Below are 25187 nucleotides of genomic sequence, written 5' to 3'. Positions count from 1 at the left end.
GCCTTCCGGACTGACTGGTGCCTGTCGGGCTGGAGGACTTCCTGCAGGAGGCGGCTTGGCGTCCCTGGTGGGAAATAGCAGTTACCAGTACAATGGGGCAAGGTCGCCATTGGACTGCAGGATTCTCTGGGTAGGCCAAGAGGTGCGAAAAGACCCTAGGGTCAGGGACAGGAGGGAAGCCTGAGGAAGTTCCTGGGAGAAGCCTGGATTCAGGTCTTCTAGCAGTGGGGAACATAGCAGGCATGCTGAGCTGAGCTGTTGGTGTGGTGGGAAAAGCAGAGGAGAGGAAGAGAGGGAGAATGGTCGGGAGGGACAGGGTCAGGAGAGGGGTCAAAGCAAGGGATATATCCAGAGGGCCCAGCAAGAGAAGGGAGATGGTGTTCCTGTAGGTAGAGGTGAGCACATGTGTATGTGGCATTCCTGTACATGTGTGACATGTATGTGCACATGGGTACACATATGCATGTGCACAGCACACACAGGCTTGCATGTCTATGTACATGGGTATGCTATGCATGTGCACAGCACACACAGGCTTGCATGTCTATGTACATGGGTATGCTATGCATGTGCACAGCACACACAGGCTTGCACGTCTGTATACATGGGTATGCTATGCATGTGCACAGCACACACAGGCTTGCATGTCTGTATACATGGGTACGCATATGCATGAGTGCAGCACACACAGGCTTGCATGTCTATGTTTGTGTGGCATGTATACATGTATTCATGGTAATAAACATAATGTGTATATGTGTGTGTGCTCCTCTTTGTGTGGCAGGAAGAAGTTTGTGCTGAGAGCATGCAGTTCTTCCCGGTTCAAGTCACGGGGGGTTTGTCAGATCCCCAGGGAGCCAGGGATGGGGTCAGGTGGCTGAGGGGAGATAGGCTGAGGTTGGCGGTCAGGAGGGGGCAGCTGCTGTAGCTGTCTGCGTAACTGTTAGGTGGCACGGCACACAGGGAGGGAAGGTGGGTTAGATCCAGGAAAGATGAGGGCTTGCTTTCCAGGTGGAAGGAGCTGCAGTCGGTGGTTGGAGCAGCTGCTGGTTGGAAAGCTCACAGGCACAAACAGTTGGGCTAGAAGCCGAGTGTCCCAGCTGCCTTTGAAGGGTGAAAGGCAAGGGCAGTCAGAGGGAACCTGTAGAGCGAGGTCATTGTGCAAGGCTTGAAGTCACCGTGCGCGGCATTGCACAGGCAAACAGGTCTGGTGCCCCAGTTCCGGCCGCTGGGCTCTGAGCAGGCTTTTGTGATGAAGACCCTGAAAGGGCCTGATTCACGAGGTGCTCCGCAGTGCGTGCTGCTCTGATCTCATCTAACATTTTATCCCTAGAGACCCACGAGGAAGCCAGCTCTGAGAAGCCGCACAGGCAGCCCAAGGTCACACAGCTGGGGACTTCAGAAGAGTGTGGGTCCAGGCTGCAGGGGCCTGCTTGTTGTCCTTGCCCTGGAGCCCGTGGCTCCCAGGATGCAACTGGGTCTTCTTTCCCTCTTCTGTCCAGAGGCCCTGGTGCCTCTCGGAAGCAGATGCAGGCAAGGGTTAGCGCTAGGCCAGCTGCTTGCCTGTGTATAAGTGGGGGCCCATGGAGAAGAGGGCAGCTGTGTGCTCCGACACGGCCAGCTGTGTCAGCTGCCTATGGCCGACAAGGCTCACATCAGAGGCTCTGTCCACATCCTTCCCTTTCCCTGTCCCTTTGTACTCACCTGGCCTGACAGGGGTCACATATCAGATATTTGAGTGAGGATTCAGAGCAGTAGCAAGATTACTGTCATGAAGTAGCAACAAAAATAATTTTATGGCTGGGGTCGCCACAGCATGAAGGGTCTCAGTGTTAAGAAGGTCAAGAACCCCTGGGCTTGGAGAATGGCACATGTCAGACCATGGAGAGGAGGGGGCAGAGGAAGGTGCTGTGCTGCTGAGGGACCTGGGGACCTGCAGGGGTCATTGAGCCTAGGTAGAAGGCAATGGGGTGTGTGCTGATGCCTTGGTCCAGGCCATCGCCTTCTCTGGCTCCAGTTTTCTCCCCTCAGGGTTGTGGCCACTGATGGCTCTGACCTTCCCTGAGGTTCCTCAGGTCTGAAGATGGCTGCAGAAAGTGCCTGCTGCCTGATCTTGGACTTGGGGACACGAGCGCTGACAGTTGGCCTTGGCTGCTGCATTTACTGACCACCTACTGTATACCTGCCTTGTGCTGGGGGCTGGGGAGCTACAGCTGCATCCACCACCTCTGTAGTGGTCACAGCAGGGGGTACAACACAGATGCACCCAAGAAGCCAGGAGGGCCACCTTGCTTTATCCAAACCCAGTCTGAAATGGTGGCTTTTCACAAGAGGACTTAGGATTCTTTACAAAATAACTTCCAGGAAGGTATCTTTAGACTCCCAAACTTGGGCGTGTTTGTGAGGGTTTTGATTTGCCTGGGCCTCAAAGGCGTTCTAAGCTCCTGCCTTCTCCTCCTCTCTTCTGTTTGTCCATGTCCTCGGCCAGGCGGCTGCTGAGCTTGGCAGGTACTGTTTCCTGTGGACTGTCTGCCTCTGAGGTACCTAACTTCTCAGATTCACCGGCTCCTGCCTCTCTTCTAGCCTCCTGGTGGCCCTGTGGTGCAGGGCCTGTGCCCTGCTTGTCCCATGAGCTCCTTGTCACTGATTCCCTGAGTCCCCCATCCCTCGGCGATGGTCTACATGCTTTCCCCCTATTCCTTCCACTGTTGTAGCTTAGGGTCTGTGGCGAGTGGGTGGAGAAGGTCTCTTTTATGAAGTGTCCCCGGGCTGTCTTGCCCTGCACTCACAGAAGAAGGAGAAAGCTGATGTCTGCCGAGGGAGGGCCATGCTCAGGTCTCTGCTGTGTTTGTGACGACCTCCCCTTCTGCCAACCAGCAAGCTGAGCAGAGGTCCAACTTGGGGAACCTCGTTCCTGTTCCTGTTCTTAGCTGTGTGTCCTTGGACAAGTGACTTCACTGCTCTGGGCCTCTTTCCTCATCTCTGCAATGGGTAGAGCAACCAGGTCCACCCCTTAGGGTGCGAGTGACTGAATGATACGGTGTGTGGTCAGGGCCTGGTTTTGATCTTATAACCAGATTCTTACAGGGCAGGGCTTGCATCCTGTGGCTGCTGTCCTGGCTAGGCCACTTTGTCTTTCTAGACCTTGTCTCGTCTGAGAAGCGGTCTCTGGTTAAGCAGGGATCCTGTTGGCAGGGGATGGCCCCTGGAATGACCCCAGGAAACAGAGCTGCCTGTTATTGGAGCTACGGGTTAGGTCTGTTTGCAATGTGGGGGAGGGGAGCTGTGACCATCAGGATGGCTCCTGGCTTCAACCCGAGACCTGAGACAGCTCTGAGGCCATGATGGGTGGTCCTTGGGCAGCCCAGCAGAGGGAGGGGGAGAGACAGGGGATGCTGGCGGTCTTGCTGCTATCTACAAAAGGGCTGCTTCTGGTTTGAATGGCGGGGCAGCAGGTGTGAGGCCTGGGCAGGTGTCAAGACAGATTGGGGATGAGGGACGAGGGAGAGGTCAAAGCCATGCATGAGGATGATGGTGGAGCGGAGGCACCAGAGGTTTGGGAAGGAGCCCACGGCGATACAGCCAGAGGGTGGGAGCAAAGCTTCAGGCTGCATCTCAGTTTGGGGCGGGAGTGAGGGGAGGACAACTGGCCTCGCTGATGTTGGTGACCCCCAGCCTGGAGATGCCTGGGGTGCACGCACAGTGGAGGCTGAAAGCGGGTGTAGCCAGTGGGGTGGGGGAGACGTAGACTGAGGTATCCTCACGCTTCATTGGAGGGTTCTCTGGGCACTGGGCATAATGGAGACTAATGTGATGTCTGCTGGGAAGCCGGTGGACGTGCAGCTCCGGCAAAAGTGTGGATGTGGAAGGAATTGGCAGGGAGGGAGGCACTGGATGGATCAGGCCGGAACCAGGTGGTTTGTGGAGACCTGGGCTCACAGCCAGCTCTGGCCTTTCTGCGGAGACGACCTTGACCTCGCTGGCCCCTGTCATCCCACATCTGCCTCCCCACGTCATGAAAAGTATACGTTGTTGTGAGGCTAGGGACAGTGCTGGACTTAGCATAAGATCCAGGGCTGGGAAGGGCTCAGGAGGTGCTGCGGGATATCATTATTTATGCCCTTATTATTATGTGACAGCCCACTGTGGGTGATCGGCAGGGTCTCTCCATTTCTAGAAAACAGGAAAGGAGTGCCTCCAAGAAACTGACAGAGCAGGGGCAAAGGGCAGGGCAGGACCACCTTGACCAAGCTGGCCAGTGGAGACTGACCTTGTCTGATTCTACCGGGTCAACAGGTGGGAAGCCCAGAGAGGGTAAGGGCTTTGTTCAAGGTCACACAGCAGCTGGTGATGAGAGCAGAACCTGTTGGCTGGGGGGGGGGGGGGTCTGGGTGCTGTGCCCCTCCTTTGTGAAGAAGAGAGGTGATCATTTATCAGGGGAGTTTAATAATGAATGAAGTCGAAGTGTCTCTAATGCAGGCAGCAGGCCCGAGGTAATAAAGGACCCTGTATTAATTCAGAAGTTAATGAATATGCAGGTGTGTCTGGATGATTAATGGGACTCCCGAAGGCCTCGGAGAGGAGGTGTCGAGCTGTTGCTGGCGGAAACATGAATATTGCACACATCTGGGAAAATGTGTAACCTGGGAGCAGGTGGGCATGAGCGAACTGGGGGACCGCAGTGGCCAGAGCACTGGAGACCCCCCAGGCAGGCCCGCAGAGGCGTGGCTAAGCCGTCTCACGGTCGTGCACAGTTGGCTTGAGCAAGTTAGTTAACCTTTGGGGGTCTCTCCGTCTTTGATGTAGGATGAGACAAGCAAACACACTAGTGACTGGTTCCCAGGATCCAGAAGACCAATTGAGGCAAGCCTTGTGGGCTGAGGCAGGCTTAGGAGGCCTAGCTGATCCAAACTGATACAGGATTTTGTGAGGGGAGATAAGCAGGCACCTGTGAGGCCCTGGGTTCAAACCTGAGCAAGGGGAAAAGTTTAGGATTTATTAGGCTGGATTACAGACTGTAGACTAGATTACAGAAACCAGCGAAGAACAGCACTTCACAGTTTATAAACAGGCAGGGGCCCTCTGTCTACACTTTGCTTCCTGTAGCAGCTGCATGGGGCTGAGGTGGCCTTGGGGATGCTGAAATGCCTAGGTCCAGAGAGGTCTGGTTACTGTCCAGGCTGCTGGCAGCAAGGAGTAGAGAGTGAGAGGCAGGCTTGCACTGCCATCCTGTGACTCAGGGTACATGAAGACAGAACCCAGAAGGGCCTTCAGTGTCTGGGCCTAGGGAATGAGGGGGCCGTGAGTAGTCTTTGGGCTCCTCAGCTTTTCTGTCTGCTGTGTGAGTCCGTCCATCTGCGTTGAGATTTCCGTGAGACCCTGCTCCTTCCCCATGCGTGACTCCTAGACTCTGTAGCCATTGCTACTCAGAACCATGTTTATGAGTTCGTATGCATTTGTCTCAGATCCCAGAAGTGGTGGGTGTGGACTTTGCGATTCCTGCTCAGCCTTGCTTGTTTTCCCCTTCAAATATTCCTATTAGTGTGGCTGATATCCTGAGCATGCAGGACCTAGTGCCAGGAGGTGCATCTCCTTCCCTGACCCACGTCTGCCTGTGGGGACGGAGCCCTTGGCACGAGCCAGTGGAGCCTTTTTCATCCTTCGAATCCAGAGGGGCATGGAGGCCACACTGGGTACTGTTGCACCCTGGGTTTTGTAGGGTGGTTCAGACCGTCCCCTTGGCTTCATTCCCTATAAAGCCCTACCTCCTCCTCACAAAGTCGGGGTGGACCCAGAGGACAAAGGGCAGCCCAGGACTTGGCCCACCCAGACTAGCCCTTGTGACTCCTGGCTGTAAAGGCTGCTGGAGAGAAGACCAGAGCTCTGGTCCCCAGGCCTCTTTCACTATGGCTGCACACTGCTAGGCAATGAGCGAGTAAAAGCCTGGACACCTTAGGCTTCGAGAGAGCGAGGAGGCCAGGGAAGCCTCATTTCTCTCTTCTGCTTCCTGGGGGCTCTGGCCTTGGCCCCAAGGGCCTCTCCCGGCCAGTCCTGCTGGGGTAGAACGGTTGACCTTGGTGGTCCCTGTCCTGGTGTAGCTTGCTGGGACAGACATGGAAAGAAGGAAGGCAGCTATGGGGCTGGGCTGGGGTTGGGGTCCCGTGGGGCCCACTTAGCTGTGTATTTATAGACCCCACTGATCTATATTAACTCTGGGCCTGCTCAGGCTTTGGCAGCCTGGGATCTGAGGACTCCTTTGAACCCTCTGGGGGGGCTGCTGTATCTGAGCTCACCCCCTGGGGAGAGGCAAACAGGGGTGAGCCCCCTTCTCACCTTACCCTTCTGCGCCTGGGAGTTCCTGCTGGGTCCTTGGCTTGCACAGTCTTTAGCTGCTTGGGCTGGGCTGGGGCCACCCTCGGCGGGTTTGGGGGGTTGGTATCTTTGTCTGAGAATTGTCGTGCCTTGCTTCTTCCAGCTCTACAGGGAGACTGCCTATACAGCGTGGATCCAGGGCAGCCCCACAGGGCAGCTCCCAGGCCTCAGTCCTCACAGCTGTAGAATGGGCATGATTCCCAGGCAGTTTATAGGCATCAGGTGCGAAACACTCACAGCTCCTAAGCTGGAGGCCACTACGTGCATGCCTTCTACATCTCTTGCGGTCCTTGTCACGTGCTTGGAGGGACCAAAGTGTCACCTCTAGATGGGACCTACGAGGCCCTAGGGGCAAGCATGACTTGAATTCAGACTCACCTAAGTCTGAATGTTCTCTCTCCCCAGGAGCCTCTCCAGGGCCCATGGGGTCCTTGGTGTGTGTGTGTGTGGGGGGTGACTGAACTCCTCCCCCAACGGCGTGGTCCAGTCCCTGGTTGCCATGGAAACAGCTCCACTAACTTTATGCTTCTCTTCCAGAGCAGAGACGACTGGCCGCCCTGAGTGCAATTCAATTCAACAGACATTTACTGAGTGCCTACTATGCGCCAGGCCTTAGGCTAGGCACTGGGGAGCACAGAGAGGAAAGTGTGGGTCCCATTCTCAGATAGTTCGGGTACCAAGAGAGAAGCCCCGTGGAGGGTTGAGCAGCAGAACCTGGGGTTCGAGTGCACCATGGGAGGGCTACTGTCTGTCTATGCTTCAATTTCCCCACCGGTAACATGGGAGGGCAAAGTGGGGTGAGGCTTTTCCAGGAATCCATGGGCCACTCATTGGGGGTGGGGTAGAACAGGGAGGCCATCCTTCTCCTGCAGGCTCCTCAGAGAAGGGGCAAAGTTCTGGCCCCAGGGTGTGTATGTGGGTGGGGGGAACAGCTCCCCAGGCTCAGGAACACCATGGACAAAGACCTGGAGGACATGGGGGGCTAGCAAAAGACACAGCAGGGTGTGAGCTCAGAGAAGGTGAGGTTTGAGGGTGTGAGCTCTGTGTGGGGGCAGTGGCAGTCTTGCCAGGATGTTGAGGGAGTCAGGGATGCATCTTGCTTGGCCTCACCCCTCTCCTCCTCCTGTCCTTGGAACTCCTCTAGAACCAGCAGCCATGTAGTTAGTGTGGCATCTCTGCTGTGCTGGGCACATCTCTGTTAGTCTTTACTACTGCCCCGGAGGTGGGTATTCATGGGCCCAGCTCCCAAGCTAGCACACTGGGCCCAGAGGGGGAAGCTTCTCGTCCAAGGTCTGATCTGACCCCCACCTGCCTATGCTCCTACCACTACTTCTCGTTGAAGGGGTCTGCGCTGTGTGACTTCTCCTGTCCTGTCTATATCAACGTCCCAAGGTATTCCCAAGAGCCATGGCAGGAAGACACCCAGAAGCCTCTAGTTAGACTGTGGGCTTGGCAGCCATCCTTAGAGACCAGCCTAGTAGAGGTGGCTCCTTCCCTGCTTCACGAGTGAGTACCCTGAGGCTTGGATCCAAGGTTAGATGCAGGGAGGGACAGCCCGTGCTGAGATCCTGTCTCTTTAGTGGCAGCTGAGGCTTTGGAGATGCTGACGCTGCCCCACTTCTGACTGTGGAGGAGCTGCTCCCAAACAGCCTCATCAGGGAGGGAGAAGGACTCAGACCTCGGATCTGGGTTCAAGTCCTGGTGTTGCCTGGCATGACTGTGTGATGGTAGGAGACCATTAGCCACTCTGAGCCTCGGTTTCTTTGTTTCGGGGAGGGCTGGCTTTCCTATCCACTTAGCAGTGGGAGATATTTATTGAGCATCTACTGAGGCCTGGTGTTGGCTGGGTTGGTGGGGAGGCTCAGACTTGGGCCTTCCTTGGAGAACTGAGTCTAAGGGGAAAAGCCAGTGGCGGTTAGGATCCTAGTAGAACTGGAGAAGGACAAAGCCCAGGGGCTATAGGGACCTACAAGGGGCACCCCAACCAGGTGAGGAAAGCAGTTTCCGGGCTCCCAAGGAACCACGGGGGCTGGGCTGTAGGTGTGCTGGAATTTCCCCAGATCATCCAGGAGCTTGGGAAGCCTTTCTGTTAGGGGAAGCCATGCTCAGATTTATGTTCTAGCAAGTTCTTCCTCTGCCAGATGGAGGATAGCTGTAATAGGTTGCTAATCCTGAAGACAGATCAGAGAGGATGCTGAAGGAGCAGAACTCAGCAGGCCCAGTGGAGCTGGTGGGCACACATTTCCCTAGGGTGGGAAGCTGGAGAGAAGCCAGACAGGGTGTGAGGGGGGAAGAGGGTCCTTCTAGGTGGCAGGGAGGAGACAGGCAGCTGGGACAGGGCTGGGGGGGGGGGTTAGGTGATGGTGGGCAGCACAAAGCCATCTATAGGAACCACGGAGAGGACCAAGATGTGCTCTGGGACTGCAAGTAGGCTTGAGAGCACCCAAGAGCTGGCATGGGACCCCAGGAAGGGTTCTGAGGAATAGGGGCACAGGGAAAGGCAGCCATGCGGGTCCTCAGGCTGGGATGGCTGTGTTTCCCCAGAGGGAGGCATAATGGATGCCAAGTCATGGGTGGCAGGAGAGCCGGGAGGTGCAGGGAAGGCAGAACCCTTGCTCACAGCCCTAGGAAGGGGAAGCTGCGGTGAAGGGAAGGTGTTTGGGAGTGGAGTAAAATATTTGCATGCGTAACAGGGCTGGGCGAGGAGAGGAAATTACCATACATCAGGATCTTGTTATTCAACCTAATTTTCAAAGGGGCACAGCTGTCGCGCTGAGATAATCCGTTAATTATAACAGCCATTGTGCTCTGGCAATGGGAGAGAAACCGAGGCTGGGTACAGGCTGAGGCTGGGGTGGGAAATGGCCTTTGAGGGTCCAGGGAGAGAGGCAGAGAGGGGTACTGGGCTCTCAGCACCAGAGGAAAGAGCAGGGCAGGGACCAGGCCGCAGCCTCTGCACAGCCACTGCCAGCATGGAGGTGATAAGGTCAACTTGCCAGCTGGCACTGTGCTCCTGGAGCCAGTTGCTGGAACCTTCCAGAGCAGTTAACTTTATTGAGCAGTTACTATGTGCCAGACCCTGCTCCCCCTAGCTGTTACCTATAGCCAGAGCCCTTCTGGTCTCTCTCTCTCTCTTTTTTCCAGCAGAGGAAACACACAGGAAGGTAGTTTGCCAGGACCAGTGGGTGAGATAGATGTCAGGGCCCCATGTGATCTGAGTACAACCCTCAACTTCCAGGACAGCCAGGAAGACAGGACCCACTGAGTGGGGTAGACACAGGAGCCTCCATGGTTTTAGGCATCACCGCGGTCACGGGTGGCCCTCCCCCAGTGGTGTTTCCGGGGGCCCTGGGTGCGGACAGAGCCTCCTTGTTCTCTGGGCTGCAGCTGCAGGCCCCCTGCGGCCTCCAAGGCAGCCTTCAGTCTGGCCCCCAGCCCCCAGAACAACTGCCCTCAGGGCCAGGAGAGGGCGTTTCACGTGATCTTGGGTGGCCCCCATGCTGTTGTTTGCGACCACCTGCTTGGAGGTAGGAAGGATCCAGACAGCTGGCTCAGCCCTGGGAGGAATCCTCAGCCCAGCCTTGGTGGGGAGGTGTGTATCAGGGACCTTGGGTGCTGGGGCCTGGGAGAGGCAGGTGAGAGGCAGTGAGTCATGGCATAGTATCCTGAAGTCTGGCTGCTCAGGACCCCGCATACATTTGGTTCAAACTTGGTTCAGGAGTCAGCCTTGGGCTTGATGTCCATGCAACCTTGACTAGGAACTCAGCAGAGGCCAGGGGGCAGGAAAGAGGGCTTATTCCGGAAAGTCAGCTGGAACTCCCAGTGTGACCCAAAGATCTAGGTAGCATTGTTGGAGGGCAGGAAAGAAGTTGGGGGTGTACGGAGGGGCAGCAGGTATGGGAAACTCTGAGGATTCCCCAGCTGAAAGCCAAGGGGAGGCCCAGGGAGGCTGGGGCAGTTGAAAGTCCTGGAGAATGGACGACTCATAGCCCAGACCTAAAAGCTGCAGACTGGTGGGACCAAAGAGCCACAACCCTAGACTCATCATTGGAGACTCCCAACCTGACAGACCCATGCTGCTAACGTCCTAGAGTTCTGAGACCCAGAATCACTGGGGGTAGGGACGGAGGCAAGGGTTGAGTATGTGGGCCAGGAGCAGTCTGCCTGTGGGTCCCCATGCAAGCTGGCGTGACTGCCCCCACTTTTGAGAGTCCCTGACTTGCTTGCCTTGTAAATTTCAGTGCCCAGGTAGGGGTCAGGGTGATAGTCAGGGAGGATAGTACCACTGCTACCCCATCTGTCTGTGGGTGCTCCTGGGTTCCAGAAACAGGAATGCTTTAAAGATAAAAGCCTCCCAAGCTTTCCACATTGCCAGCCAGCTAAAAACAAAATTTAATTACTGTCCAGATGAAGCAGGGCCCCTTGGCATTGCATGAGTCAGAGCCTGGGGCCGAGGAGGAGAAAGCCACCGCATAGCAGCTGGAGGCCTAGTCTCTGCCTCTGTATAGTGGTGGTTGGAACAGCGCAGGCCCAGAGGCTGCTTCCCAGGAAGCTCCCAGGCCCAACCGATGCCTTTTCTGCCCCTGTATTCCCCTGACAGGCCAGGCTGCTCCAGTGGGCTGTATGCTCCGACCTGGAGCCTCCGCCTCTCCCCAGAGGTCCCCTGCTACAGTGCCCTACCTTGGGACAAGCCTAAGGATACTGGAAGGCAGGAAAATGCCCACCCTTGGGACCCTGGAGGAGGAGCAGGCTGTGCAGGCAGAACCGAGAGGGTGGGCCTAGCCGGTGCCTGGTACATAGTAGGTGTTCCATAAATGTTTATTGAATGAATGAATGGAGGCCATGCAGGCAGAGGCAGCGTGCGCGCGCAGGCACTGTGCAAGAGCGGGTCCAGTGGAGACCGGTGAGTAGCGCCCAGGGACTGCCGCTGAGCCAAGTGGGGGAGGAGAGCCAGGCAGGAGAGGGCAGGGGCAGCAGGGATGGAGAGGTCAGGAATGATAGGAGGAAGAGACCAGGTGGGGAGAGAGGAAAGGCTGGTGGGGAAGGGATGAGTAGAGAAGGGGGGAGGAGAGGCTAGGTGGGGAGAGGGTAGCGTACAGTGGTGGGGGGTAGAGTCAGTCCCAGAAGTGGGTCCAGGGGAGGAGAGATATTACGAGGAGGGGGGAAAACAAAGACAGTTCCTTGAGTAGGGGGGTTCTGTAAGAGTCAGTGCTAGGATGGACTTCCCTTCAGAGCTTCCTTGAGGTGGGCACCTAAGGGCCCTTGGGCCCGGCGTCTTAAGTTGGTTGAGGCTCAGGTGGGAAGGAGCTGGGCCAGGCCAGGTATTACAGAACCGCTTACAACCCAGGGATGGGCCTCGCTGGCAGGCTGTGGGCAGCAGCAATGACCAAGGCCTTATAGAGGTCCTTGACTTCCTGCGTGGAGGATTAGTTGTGGTTTGTGCTGGGGTGCCTTGGGGACAGAGATGTAGAAGACCTATGAGCTCGGGGGGTGACAGTGGCAGAGCCCAAGAGACCCATGCACACTGCTGTTCTCTGAGTTCAACAGGAACTGAGGCCCAGAGACGAAAGGCCCTGGACTGCAGGCTTTGCCTGAGGACCCCACCCACCGGGCCTCATGGCCTCATTGCCAAGACTCTTCTATGCCAGCTCCGATTATGGCAACTCCTTCTTGGTTATGTCTCTGGCCAAGAGCTCCATATTCCGAATGTATGTGGGTCTTTCTAGGCTCTGGAGGCCCACCAAAGCTCAGAGATGGCAAGTGTGTCTACCGTGGCAGGACAGGTACCAGAAGAACCCCTGCAGGGTGTTGGAGACATGGTGCCTGACTGTGGCTGCAGTGCTCCCGGTGGCATGGCACAAGCCATGACTGCTCCCAGCATGGGGTAACGCGGAGTGGGTGCTGAGGCCAGCTCCCTGGGGACTCTGAGCAGCTGGCATGTGGGCTGAGATTAATGAGACGTGATTGAACGGGGTAGATGAAACCCAGCACCTCGGGTGGGATGGAGATGGAATGGCCCCCAGCTGTCCTGGATGATCTGAGGGTGTCCGGCAATGAACACACGGGGCCCGGGGCCCTGGGTGACATCTAGGACAAAGTGAGGACGACACTGACGCATGCAGGCAGGCATAAGAAGCAAAGCATGGTAGATGCGGTGGCTCAGATGACACTGGCCTTGATGCTGGGTTCCAGGTAGCCCAGCTATAGGAGTGACCTGGAGTGGCTGAACCTAGGGCAGGAAAGAGCTGGCACCCTGGTTCAGGGAGAGATGGAGAGAACACAGCGACAGGCACCGACTGAGAGTCCTGTGGTGGACACAGGCACTCAGGCAGGCCTAGGTTCCTGGCTGTGTGACCTTGGACAGAGTGCTACACCTCTCTGAGCCTCTGTCTCTTTGTCTGAAATGGGAAGTGTAAGGAGTTATAAGGCCAGGAGGCTCAGGGCATTTCCTGACACATGGTGAGCCTACTGGTGGTGAGCTCTGACCTCTGACACCCTGGCCCCTCTTCCTGCTGCTACTCCCCATCTCTCCTGCACATGGCAACCCCAGCACCTGGTGTGTCCGAGCCTGCAGCAAGCTTGGGGGTTACACCAGTGAGAAAGACAGAGCCCGGCTGTGCTGTGCTGGTGGTGGGGGAGGGAGGGGGGGAGAGTCAGATGTCATGGGTGAGTACAGCAAGGGGGCAAAAGCTAGGCTGGGCAACAAGGGGGGTTCTCTCAGGTTTCGGGACAAAGCAGGGGTGAGGGTAGGGAGCAGTTCAGGAGAGATCTAAGGTAAGGCAGAGGGGCTGTGGCATGCTGAGGAAGTAGGTACCAGGTAGACTCACGTGCAAAGGTTCTGAGGTTGAGACACACAGTGGTCTTAACTAAGGACTTCTTGATTGACAGATAAGTTAGCCTCCCGGGGGTTGGGGAGTTGGGGACAGCTCCTTCTCTTAGGTGGAGGTAAATGGGGGTCAGGAAACCCACAAGATGGTCAGTGTGTGTCCGTCCCACTGCCCTGAGAATAGCCTTCCAGTCTTGTTAGCGGAGGCATCCGTCATACAGGGTTGAGGTGAAAAGACTGGAGCCCAGAGAGGGAATGAGCCTGCCTATGTCATATAGCTCCGTGTTGACCCCAGAAGCTCTTATTTCCAGTGCCTGCACACTTCCGTCTCCCTTGGGGCAGACACGTCACCCTTGAAACCCAGGTAACTTACCAGGTAGTTCAGTGGTGATAGCACAATGTCCCACGCTATAGAGGAGGAGCAAAGACCTGGGGCAGTTTGCCCTAGAAGACCTGGATGATGAAGGCAGCAGCAAGCCCTAGGGTCCGATCCTGAGGTCCGAGCCTTGGCCCCAGAAAGTAGCCAGGTTTGTTCCTGAAGGCGGAAGCATGGGTAGTGGCCTGGTGGCCCAGTGCTAGCTTCTAGAAAGGAATGGTGGTGAGCGCTGGGAGCTCTGGCTGGCCTAAGGCATCCCTGTCTTCCTCATCCAGAGTACCAGCATGGTCTTGAGTGGTTATTACGATGGCGTTGGGGGAGGCTGGGCCAGCCTGGCCCTGAGAGGAATCTGCCAGGTCTGAACTGCTACAAGTGATGTATCCCCACTGATTTTCTCATCTCTCATGGGTGGCCAGGACACGAACCACACGTTCCCATGTCCTGTCCTTGTCCCTTGAGCCGAGCGGTGTCCTCATGGGGGTGGAAGCCTGGGTTGGCACGGCTGAGGTGACTCTTCACTGACACGACAGGTATGCCCCTCTGTGTCTGGAGGGTCTTGGAAACCTGGGCACTCATCATTTTGCCACATAAGAAACTGAGCTCAGAGAAGGCTGAGGTTCCCCAAGAGTCTCAGGGTGGGCCATTCCCATCCAGACCACCACAGGCTGATGCCATAGAAGTCACATCAGCTGTACTGCTAGGCCTGGGTTGCCCCAGCCATGCCTGTGGGGTGCTTCCATTCAGCTTCTTGTGTGAGAGAACCAGGGTTCAGGCCAATGCCTGCACTACAGGGAGTGAGGACTTGCCAAGAAGAGGATCCCACTGGGGCCTTGGGCTTGACATCCTGGGTCCTGAATCCATGTAGGACTCGGACCGTGTTCCCTCTTTCGTCCTGGCCCAGTTTCCCTCACGGGAAGCCTGGAACCCAGCTGAGCCCAGGCTCATCGTTTCAGTTTGGAGATACCAGGATTCTGAGTCCTTGAAGGTCAGGGCATAACCCCAGCTGGGCCAACCTGGCCACTGAAGCTAAGCCTGAGACAGAAGAGCACTGCCTAGGTGACTCAGACGGTCACCAGCTCTGAGCTACCCCCTCTACTCCCCAGTAGCCGGTGCCCACTGGTGTTGCTGGCTGTTCTCCTTCCTTTCCATCCAAGGATTCATGGGAAGGGACATCATCCAGCCTGAAGTCGGCTGGATGGCTCTTTGCCAATGCTGCACGGATTGGTGTGGTCTTGCTTGTGTTGCTGCATGGCTCCCGAGGGACTCGGCACTGTCATGATCTTAGGCTCTGGGCAGCTGCCCTTCCCTCTGACTTGCTCTAAGATGTGTTTCGGGGCTTAGCTGAGTCCAGTCTCAAGTGTCCCCTTGAGTCTTGGGGGTAGGCAGCGGGTACCTGTGCCACACTGTCATGCCCAGACTCATCCCCCTCGCCCTGTGGCCAGTCCTCTGTGGAGGGCTCTCCATTTGTCTCCCTGCTCACCATTGCTGTGGTTTTCTCTCTCCTTCCTCCCAGGTGTGTCTGTGTGTTTGAGGAGCACCCTCATGGGGAGCAGGGGAGGATGCTCTTGCCTGTCTGACCCCTGAGACCCCACCCCCACCCCTTGCACACCTGCACCTTGATTGGGTGAACGACTGGGCGGGGAGCCAGGTGCTGCTGTCAGCATCTTTGTGGCCTTGTCCTATCCCTGCCAGTACGAGGCCTCAACGGGTGGTGGGCAGACAGCCCAGCATGAGGACAGGGCAACTAACACACACGGGACACAGTGATGGGAACCTCATCCCCACTGTGCGTCACAGGGAGAGTAGGAGCCGGGCCTCAGCCCAAGCCATCCCTGGAGAAGGGAAGCAGGAGAGGGCCACTGCAGGGTCACCTTGTGGGTTTTGGGGAACCATGAGCCTTCTGCCTACCCTGGCCTGTCTTGGAAGGGCAGGGCCGAGTGAGGCCAGCACCTCTCTGAACCAGGGCCCCCTTAAACCTATTCCTTCGGCCTCTTCCTACCCCCTACTTGCTGGTATCTTGCACAGCTCTAGCCAGCCTGGTCTTGGCTAAGGTGATATTGGTTTAGTTCAGATCTAAGCAGGGGGAGGGACTCTTTGTGTGGCTGGTTTTGTATGAGCAATACACATGTGCTTAAATGGCATTGAGGGGGTGGATAATTGCTTGCCTTACCAAGGCCCCAGACATGCATGCCTGCCACTCCTCCACACACCAGCATGGGTCCCTTTGGCTGATCATAGCTGCACATGTCCTGTGTGTGTGTGCACAAAGAACACACACACACACACAAACACACACACTCATGCTTATGTGCCTGCCTGCATGCTGTCTCGGTGCATATATATCAGCACCCTGTGTCTGCGTACTGAGTCAGCCATACACCTGTGTGTGCACCTGCATGCCAATGTGGTTCCTAGACCAAGGAGGACCTGCGTTACAGACTGAGGGCTCTCAGACAGACTGGTTCCTGCTTCTCAAGATGGCAAGTGGAAGGACTTTACCCCCTCTGGGACAATCTGTCTGCTGGTGGGAGGGGAAACTGAGGCCCTGTGTCACAGGAGCCAAACTCTGCAGCTACGACAGTTTTGTGTGGTACGGGTGAGGACAGATGAGCTGTTGGCTGCCTGGGCAGCCTTGTGACACCCACGCTGGCCCTGCAGTGGGGAGGGAGAAAGGTGTGTCAGACTGGCCTCTGACCCAGGTTGAAACCTCAGCGCGCACTGCCGGAGCGTCCTCTCAATGTGTCCCCACCGCCTCCCTCCCTCTTTCCCTCTGCTGGTCACAGTTTTAAATTGGCTTCACTTTAACACAAAGTCTAGACATTTTTTTTTTCAAAGCTCTTTCCTGGAGTCTCCCTGGGGGAGGAGCCGAGGTGGAGGTGGCTCTGTGGACACTATTTCAAGGCTTTCTTTGACAAATGTGCATTTCTCGGACCATCTTGTGTCCTTGTTGGAACACAACTGTCTAGGGCCTCTGCAGTTTCTGGAGTCTGGAGCACAGGGTGTGAGCCCGAGCCAGGTCTGGCCGAGTCCAGCTTGCAGGGGACCTAGCCAGATCTCCCCAGGGCAGACTTTGGGACTTGGTTTCCTCGTGGGAAAGGGAAGGATGAATCAGATGGGCTGTGGGCTGTGACCCCTGCTGTTGTCCTGTCCTCTGTGGCTCAGGGTGAGCAGTCAAGTCACCATGCTGCTTCCCATCAAATTACCCAGGAAAGGGCTGGGTTCCCCCACACTGTACAGAAGAGCAGTAGCTAAGAGACAGAGTGATTTACCCACAGTCAGGCTGTGCAGGGAGGGCCTCTTGACTCCTGACCCTGAGTGTCTCAGGAGCCTTGATCCTGGCCCAGGCTTTGCTGTGTTACTTGGGACAAAGCCCTGTCCTTCTCTGAGTCTCTGATTCTGGAAGGGGATGTAGGGATCCAATCGTATTGGTCCCAAGTCCTGACCCCCCCTTTGGGCGGCATGCTGTCCTTGGGAGTACCCGACTAGGTAATGTGTCTAACTCTTGACCCGTCTCCTTTAGCTTAGTTATGCTAACAGGACCAGCCCTCCTGCTGCCAGATCCTGGCCCTTGCACCCCACCACACGGGAGGCCCACCACCAGCACATTCTGCTCCCCTCCCCCACGGAAGCTGAGACAAGGGAATTATTTTTGGAACAAGAGCAGTTACACAACAAATGAATTATTTATCTTTGGGCTTGGAGAATGAGGCATTTTGCTGGGCTTCTTAATTCTCATCTGGATTTGGGGGTGCCCACTAAGATGTGTGGACATGCCTGTCATGCACACAGATGTTAGGGGTGTATGTGTGTGTGTGCGTGCCTCCCATGTGAGCTTTGATTTTGTAGGTGTTGTGCAGGCCAGCAGTTGCCTGTGGACACCGTGTGCTGGGTGTGCCCTGGAGGGGGTCAAGGCACTCGGGCCCACCCGTTCCTCTCAGTTTCCCTTCTCTGTCTTGGTGCTCAGACTATCCCCATCCCTACTGTAACTCTTCCTTGATTCTCTCTTCCCTGCCTTGACAACCCCAGCCCTCCCTTGCTTTGAGGAAGCAGGGAACCTGGGGCACTTGCTGGTGCGGAGTCCCTGGTTCTGAAGGAGGATAAAAGAGGGATGGGAGCCTACACTGATCTGAACAAGAGAGGTTGGGCCCCCACACTGACCTGCCATTCTCTCTTGATGCCACCTTTCAGGAATTAGGTGACAGATGGGCTTCTTCCTCCCTGTCTCCACCTCGCTCACCGTCCCCCAGTGTTGCACTTCTGGCTCCTATGGGAACTGCCTGAAGTTCTGACCCCTGAACCCAAAGAGAAGGAGGAGGAAGAGCAAGAAGAAGTCAAAGCCTGGGAACCTGCACTTCTGACAGTGACCTAGAGCCACAAAGCAACGCCTAGTGCCTGCTTGTAGCCCTTCACAACAGCAGGAGCCAGCTGTGTCCACCCTGCCCAGGGCTCCTGTGCTGGAGGTCACCCCCAAGATGGTGGCGGCTCCAGGGAGGACTGTGCTACCGGTCCCGTCCTCTAGCCGCTAGGTCCTTCTGTTCTCTGGCCCTTCACCCCAGCTGGGTCTATAAGGGGCTGAAGCGTGGGCCATGCTGCGCCTGGGGCTGTGTGCAGCGGCGCTGCTGTGCGTGTGCCAGCCGGGTGCTGTGCATGCTGACTGCTGGCTCATCGAGGGGGACAAGGGCTACGTGTGGCTGGCCATCTGCAGCCAGAACCAGCCGCCATATGAGACCATCCCCCAGCACATCAACAGCACTGTGCACGACCTGCGGCTCAACGAGAACAAGCTCAAGGCTGTGCTCTACTCCTCACTCAATCGCTTTGGGAACCTCACGGACCTCAACCTCACCAAGAATGAGATCTCCTACATTGAGGACGGTGCCTTCTTGGGCCAGACGAGCCTGCAGGTCCTTCAGCTGGGCTACAACCGGCTCAGCAACCTGACTGAGGGCATGCTGCGTGGCATGAGCCGCCTGCAGTTCCTCTTTGTCCAGCACAACCTCATCGAGGTGGTGACGCCCACCGCCTTCTCCGAGTGCCCCAGCCTCATTAGCATCGATCTGTCCTCCAACCGCCTCAGCCGTCTTGATGGCGCCACCTTTGCCAGCCTTGCCAGCCTGATGGTGTGTGAGCTGGCCGGCAACCCCTTCAACTGTGAGTGTGACCTCTTCGGCTTCCTCGCCTGGCTTGTGGTCTTCAACAATGTCACCAAGAACTATGACCGCCTGCAGTGTGAGTCACCGAGGGAGTTTGCTGGTTACCCATTGCTTGTGCCCCGACCTTACCATAGCCTCAATGCCATAACTGTCCTGCAGGCCAAGTGCCGCAATGGCTCCCTGTTTGCCCGGCCTGTGAGTCACCCCACGCCCTACTCTACGGATGCCCAGAGGGAGCCCGATGAGAATTCAGGCTTCAATCCTGATGAGATTCTCTCAGTGGAGCCGCCGGCCTCGTCTACCACAGATGCATCTGCTGGACCTGCCATCAAACTGCACCAAGTCACCTTCACCTCAGCCACCCTGGTTGTCATCATCCCGCATCCTTACAGCAAGATGTACGTGCTGGTCCAGTACAACAACAGCTACTTCTCTGATGTCATGACGCTCAAGAACAAGAAAGAGATTGTGACGCTGGACAAGCTGCGGGCGCACACTGAGTACACCTTCTGCGTCACCTCGCTGCGTAACAGCCGCCGCTTCAACCACACCTGTCTGACCTTCACCACGCGGGACCCCGTGCCTGGGGACCTGGCCCCCAGCACCTCTACCACCACGCATTACATCATGACGATCCTGGGCTGCCTCTTCGGCATGGTCATCGTGCTGGGGGCAGTCTACTACTGCCTGCGCAAGCGACGCATGCAGGAGGAGAAGCAGAAGTCTGTCAATGTCAAGAAGACTATCTTGGAGATGCGCTATGGTGCCGATGTGGATGCCGGCTCCATTGTGCATGCGGCCCAGAAGCTGGGTGAGCCGCCCGTGCTGCCTGTGGCCCGCATGTCCTCTATTCCCTCCATAATCGGGGAGAAGCTGCCCACTTCCAAAGGGCTGGAGGCCGGGCTAGAAACGCCCAAGGTAGCTACCAAAGGCAACTATATTGAGGTGCGCACGGGTACTGCAGGGGACAGCCTGGCCCGGCCTGAGGAAGATCTCCCAGACATTGAAAATGGCCAGGGCTCAGCGGCTGAGATCTCCACCATTGCCAAGGAAGTGGACAAGGTCAACCAGATCATTAACAATTGTATCGATGCCCTCAAGCTTGACTCAGCCTCTTTCCTAGGGGGTGGCAGTGGTGGTGGGGACTCTGATCTGGCTTTCGAGTGCCAGTCCCTCCCTGCAGCTACTGCTGCCCCCTCAGCTGCCACCCCTGGGGCTCTAGAGCGGCCCAGCTTCCTGTCACCCCCTTACAAGGAGAGTTCCCACCACCCGCTGCAGCGCCAGCTGAGCGCTGATGCCGCCGTGTCCCGCAAGACCTGCAGCGTGTCATCCAGTGGCTCCATCAAGAGTGCCAAGGTCTTTAGCCTGGACGTGCCGGACCATCCAAGTACCCCTGGGCTGACTAAGGCCGACTCCAAGTACATAGAAAAAGGCAGCCCACTCAACAGCCCGCTGGACCGGCTTCCACTGGTGCCCACGAGCAGCAGTGGTAGCAGTGGTGGGGGTGGTGGCATTCACCACCTGGAGGTAAAGCCGGCCTACCACTGCAGCGAGCACCGGCACAGCTTTCCTGCTCTCTACTACGAGGAGGGCAATGACAGCCTGAGCCAGCGCGTATCCTTCCTCAAGCCACTGACCCGTTCCAAGCGTGACTCCACCTATTCTCAGCTCTCCCCCAGACATTACTACTCAGGGTATTCCTCCAGCCCTGAGTATTCGTCTGAGAGCACACATAAGATCTGGGAGCGCTTCCGGCCCTACAAGAAGCACCACCGTGAGGAGGTGTACATGGCTGCTGGCCATGCCCTGCGCAAGAAGGTCCAGTTCGCCAAGGATGAGGACCTGCATGACATCCTTGATTACTGGAAGGGGGTCTCAGCCCAGCAGAAGCTGTGACCCTCTCCTCCCCCACCGGTGAGGTGAGGGGGAGGGCAGGGGCACTCGGGGGATGGGCCCCGCCAGGGTGGCCGGGAGGCGGGGGACAGGCCAAAGGGTCCGGACCAAGGGGCCCGGGCCTAGGAGTGGACGAACACGCACACCCGCACGCACGCACACACATACATACACTTGACCACCACCTGACTGTGAAGCAACACCCAACAATAACGGGCAGGAAAACAAATATTTTCCTTAAAGTTTACAACCTGCTACCGAAACCAGTTGTCTCTACTGTGCTGCCCAAGGGACTCATGGGGCTGGGGAAAGAGACCAGAGAAGGTGTGGGGTCTGGGACTCAGGCGGGTTTGATGGAAAAAGAGATTGGGGTAGAAGCAAACCATAGCTAGCCCTCTTGTTCAGGGAGGGTATCCTCCAAGCTGGGGAACATTTCCCTTGAAGATCTGGCAGCATGTGGATTTTGGGCATCCTCTCCTCCCACTTTATGGATGGCCCAGAGAGGAAAAGCCCCAGGGGTCTCACCCACCAGGTTACAGCTTTGTCTCACAGCTTCCTGGCCCAGTGCTGGCCCCTCCTCCAGCTGCTCCTCTGGGCCCTGCCCCCTCCACCAACTACTCCTTCCAAAGCTGTGGTCTCAGGGGGTCTAGGGACTGAGGTAGGCAGGTGCTTTTCTTCTCTATAAAGTTCATGGGCACCCACAAAGTGAAAGACTGTGGTCCCTAGCCCTAGATGGTCAGGGGAGAGGAATGTCCTGCTGACCAGAGAGAAGCCGAGGCAAAGGGTGCCACCAAACCCCTTCACGTGTCTTCCAAGTAGCCCCAGGGAGCTGCCTGGGGTTGGGGTGGTGGGCCGACCTGCTCCCCACTGGTATCTCAGGTGCAGGCCCCCATGCCACAGCCCCTTAGTTTTTCTGGGTCTCCCAGACCCCTACCCACTACAGAGAGGCAACAGTGAATGGCAAGGCCTGGGGCCAGTGTGGAGGTGATCTGGAATGTGGGGATTCCTCCCTGCACCCTGTACCTTCACTTGCTTGGCCCCTGCTGTGTGCAGCATCTTGGCCTGCCTAGGAAGGCATCTGCCTCCACCCCACCCTGTCTCACCCCCTGGCTAGAGGGGCTCCCATGTTTCCATGGCAATGACCACAGTCCTTCTTCTGACCCACTCCCAACACCAATCAAAGCACAAACAGTGAGGTGCCCCCTACGGCCCTGGTCAGGGAGCAGGCCAGGTTCCTGGCCCCTCCCCTTTCCTAGCTAGTCTGTTGCCACGGCAACCCAGTGCCTGGCAGTTGGTGCCCAGAGGGACTAACTGACCAACCGTTGGGCTCTGAAGTTCTCTCAGTGTGGATGGTAGCAGAGGGTGGTTAAGGAGGCCTGGCCAGGTGGCAGCTCGCTCAAGAGCCAGCAGCTTCTAGAGATAAACTCTGGAGTTTCTTCTGGAGACCTGAGGCTAGCCTATGGCACCGCCTTTGCCTTTGAATAGGCAGTGGGCCTATGGAGGATGGGGATAGTCGCACTAGGCAGTTCTACCCCCTGCCCGTGTGCCTTTTGGCTTGCCATTGAGATAGGGAGGAACCTCCTTGGCTCTACCCGAACCCTTCCAAAGACCCTCACTCCTGTCACTCTTTTGGGTTTCTTGAGATGGAGAGTGTGACTGTGGAGTGGGGGGGGGGGGGGAATGGGGGTGGCATCTCATTTGACCAGTGAGGACTCTGACCAGGAAAGCTAGGGCTATCCTTGGGGGTGGGGTACAGGGAAGGACTGGGGTGGGAGACTTGACTGAACGCCTCTATTACATCGACTTTGGGGTGGGCCGAGCCCAGGGCTCACTCAGGGGTGACATTTGCAAAAAAGAAAGAAAAAAAAAAGAAAAAAAAACTGTTCTCCTGGGGAGAGGAGGAGATTGGCCAGCCTGGGTGTGAAGAGCAGCGCTCCCCCAGCCACAAACCTGTCCTCACCCCACCCTACACCCACCACCCCAAGAAGAGCAGGCAGGCCGAGAGGCCAGGGGTATGAGCGAGCAGACCCCTGTTATCTTTGCATGACGATTTTACTGTATTTTTCTGAGCAAACATCTGTCGTGTGTGCCAGTTTGTCCAGACTCCCCTCCCCACCCTTACTGCCCTCCATGTGATCCGAGCAGCTCTTGAAATCCAGGGAGGGCCAGCTCTGCAGAAGACCCAAAACAGGTGCCACCAACTTAGCCCTGCCTTCCCACCCCCCCTCCCCACCCCGTCCCGTATCCTTCTCCCATCTTTCTGGGCGTTGGGCCCACAAGTGCTGCCTGCCTTCCTCCATCACCACCCCTTCCCTTCTCTGTCCCACTCCGTCTCTGTTGGTCCTTTTCCTCCCTCTCCACCAGGGAAGGCAGTCTTGGAAGAGTGTCCCCAAGGCCACGTTCTTGCGGAAGGGGCTACAGGATTCTTGTCCACCTGTTCCCATTTGGAGATGAAGCTGGGGCCCTCTATAAAAAGGCACCTTATCCGGCAGCTCAGCCAGCCACACAGGATGGGGAACTATCAGCCATACTGAATATAGGAGGTCAAGAGCTTGGGGCTTCCTGGAGGGGCCCTGCAAGAGGGGAATGGGCCTTGTCATGCCCAGGGAGGGTCCCCACCGAGGATTGGGCTCTGTTCCCACTATTCAACCATCATTCCTGGTTGAAGACAACTTATAAAACCTCAGATGCCACTCAGGAGGACCTTAAAGAGAGGGTCTATTCCAACAGTGGGGCCCAGGTCACAGGGATCTTTGAGACAGAGCAAGGGTCCAAGGCATAGGCACTTCCACCGGTCTGGCCCTCCAGCGGCCCTGGCCAGTCCTCCAGGGTAAGGCCCTTGGAGTTTCCCTCTGGAACAAAAGACAAATACATACTTTCTCCCTGGGTCCAAGTGAAGCCCCTGGCTTTGTAGTTCTAGGGGCACAGGGAGGGGAAACACAGGGGGTTCACGGAGTCATCTGGAGACAGTCCTGGCAGAGAAGAACCTGTGAAGCCGCCTTTGTTAGAACATGTGGCTTCCAGAAATAAAAAGCTTAGTCTTCGCCGGATACAGGGGAGCCTGTATCAGCTTGCCACTTCCTCGGCCCTCTGACTCTCTTCCCTCTTGAGCACAGAGCAGGAAGCTTTGGGGCAGCCTATGCAGAGCGGGAGGAAAACCCTGACCACCTTAGGAGGACTTGGGCTGCGCAGAGGAGGCAGCTAGTGATGGTGGTGGTCTGGGCTGGCCCTTGGGCCTCCATGTTCATGATGAGAAGTCACCTGTGCTGACAATCCAGGAATTTTAAGGAGTTAAAGTGGGCAAAGGGAACTCCCTAGACAGGCCCAGAGGGGAACAGACAGGGACAGAAGCAACGGCCCTCTCAACCTCCCATTTCAAGAGGGGCTGAAACTGCGGGGGTGGGGGGGAGATGCAGGCTCCCCAACAGTGCTAGGCCCCTGCAGAGAATGAAGGGAGGGATGGGGGAAGGTGGGGCAGGCGGTCTCCCATCCCTCCAAGGAGATGACAGAAACAGGAGGGAGAGGTGTTGGACCTGCTGGCTGTCCCCAACCTCTTCTCTGGCCACTCTATCACTCTGCCCCAGCACATCCTGACATGGTTGGGGGCCTCTTCAGGGTGTGGGTGGGTGGGAAAAAGTGTGGGAAGTTATGGGGTGTCTAGCTACCTGTGGGGTGACCTTACCCCCTTGATGCTTTTCCCTCTTGACAAGGCTTGCTCTCTGGGACCCCCCCTCAGCCCCAGGAGAGGGTATCTTCTCCCAGTCTCCTTGCTCATGTCACACACTGACACCTTCCATGACTTTTACATCCACTTCTAAGAACCAATATCTCCCCCTACTTGCCCCAGTGCCCTCCCCCAGATGCCATCTGCTCCCTGCTGAACAGCAGGGAGACCAGAGGTTCCCACAGGGGTGTCCTCCTCCTCTTCCCTCTTCAGCCAGGCAAGCACAGGGTTGCGGTAGAGGTCTGGGCATTGATAGCCACCTCTCCTCCCTGCTTCCCACCCCCCACCCTCCTCAGGAGCTGTCAGCCCCCGGAGGCACGGTGGCCTGGCACCTGGTTTGAGCTCTGCAGAGCTGGGCTCCGGGCCCTGGACTCTGAACCTGTGACCCCTCGCTGTGTACGGAACTTGCCTCCTCCTGGGGGCCTCGGACCCTCTCCTTGTCTTCTTTTAGGGGGTAACTTCATTTATTTTTCCTCCTTCCATTTGCCTCTCCCCCCAATTTTCCTGTTTTAAACTGAATGGCACGAAATCATTTTCCTCACCTTGGAGATTCCTGTATGGAGAGAATCAATTTCTATATTTGCAATAAATTTCTTATTTAAAACAACGGGGCCGAGGTTTGCACTGACTGCATCCCCAGCGTCTCACGTCCTCTCTTCTTGGCTAACGGAACTGAGTGGGTAGTGCCATCATGGAGTGCCTAGCAGGGAACGTGGGATGGTCGTGCATTCCCACCACCCCACCCTGTCACAAGAACCTGGAAGTCACTCAGTACCGGTGACCTGGTGCCTTGTTTGTGGTTCTGGCCTCCCTCGTGCACATCCCTGGGGAGGCACACGGGCA

At 56.7% G+C, this 25187-nt stretch overlaps 1 protein-coding gene across 11 annotated transcripts in view; it reads left to right on the top strand.

Annotated features, from left to right (window-relative positions):
* Positions 1–23949, top strand: part of Elfn2 (extracellular leucine rich repeat and fibronectin type III domain containing 2) — a 49425-nt gene extending 25476 nt beyond the window's left edge. For 6 of the 11 annotated variants that reach the window (XM_041671984.1, XM_041671987.1, XM_041671989.1 and 3 more), the window contains exon 2: positions 17763–23949. In XM_041671984.1, coding sequence (XP_041527918.1) covers positions 18161–20623 — 2463 coding nt within the window. In that variant the 5' untranslated portion in view covers positions 17763–18160 and the 3' untranslated portion in view covers positions 20624–23949. Of the gene's footprint in view, positions 1–6475; positions 6595–6909; positions 11276–17762 lie in introns of all 11 variants that reach the window. The other 5 variants (XM_041671979.1, XM_041671978.1, XM_041671983.1 and 2 more) reach the window with 2 other exon arrangements.
* The last annotated feature ends 1238 nt before the right edge of the window (positions 23950–25187 follow it).

The sequence above is a fragment of the Microtus oregoni genome, unplaced genomic scaffold (genome assembly GCF_018167655.1).
Source record: "Microtus oregoni isolate MIOR12 unplaced genomic scaffold, Mior012 000022F_ref0000154, whole genome shotgun sequence".
NCBI lineage: Eukaryota > Metazoa > Chordata > Mammalia > Rodentia > Cricetidae > Microtus > Microtus oregoni.
This window is presented reverse-complemented; position numbering and strand designations above follow the sequence as displayed.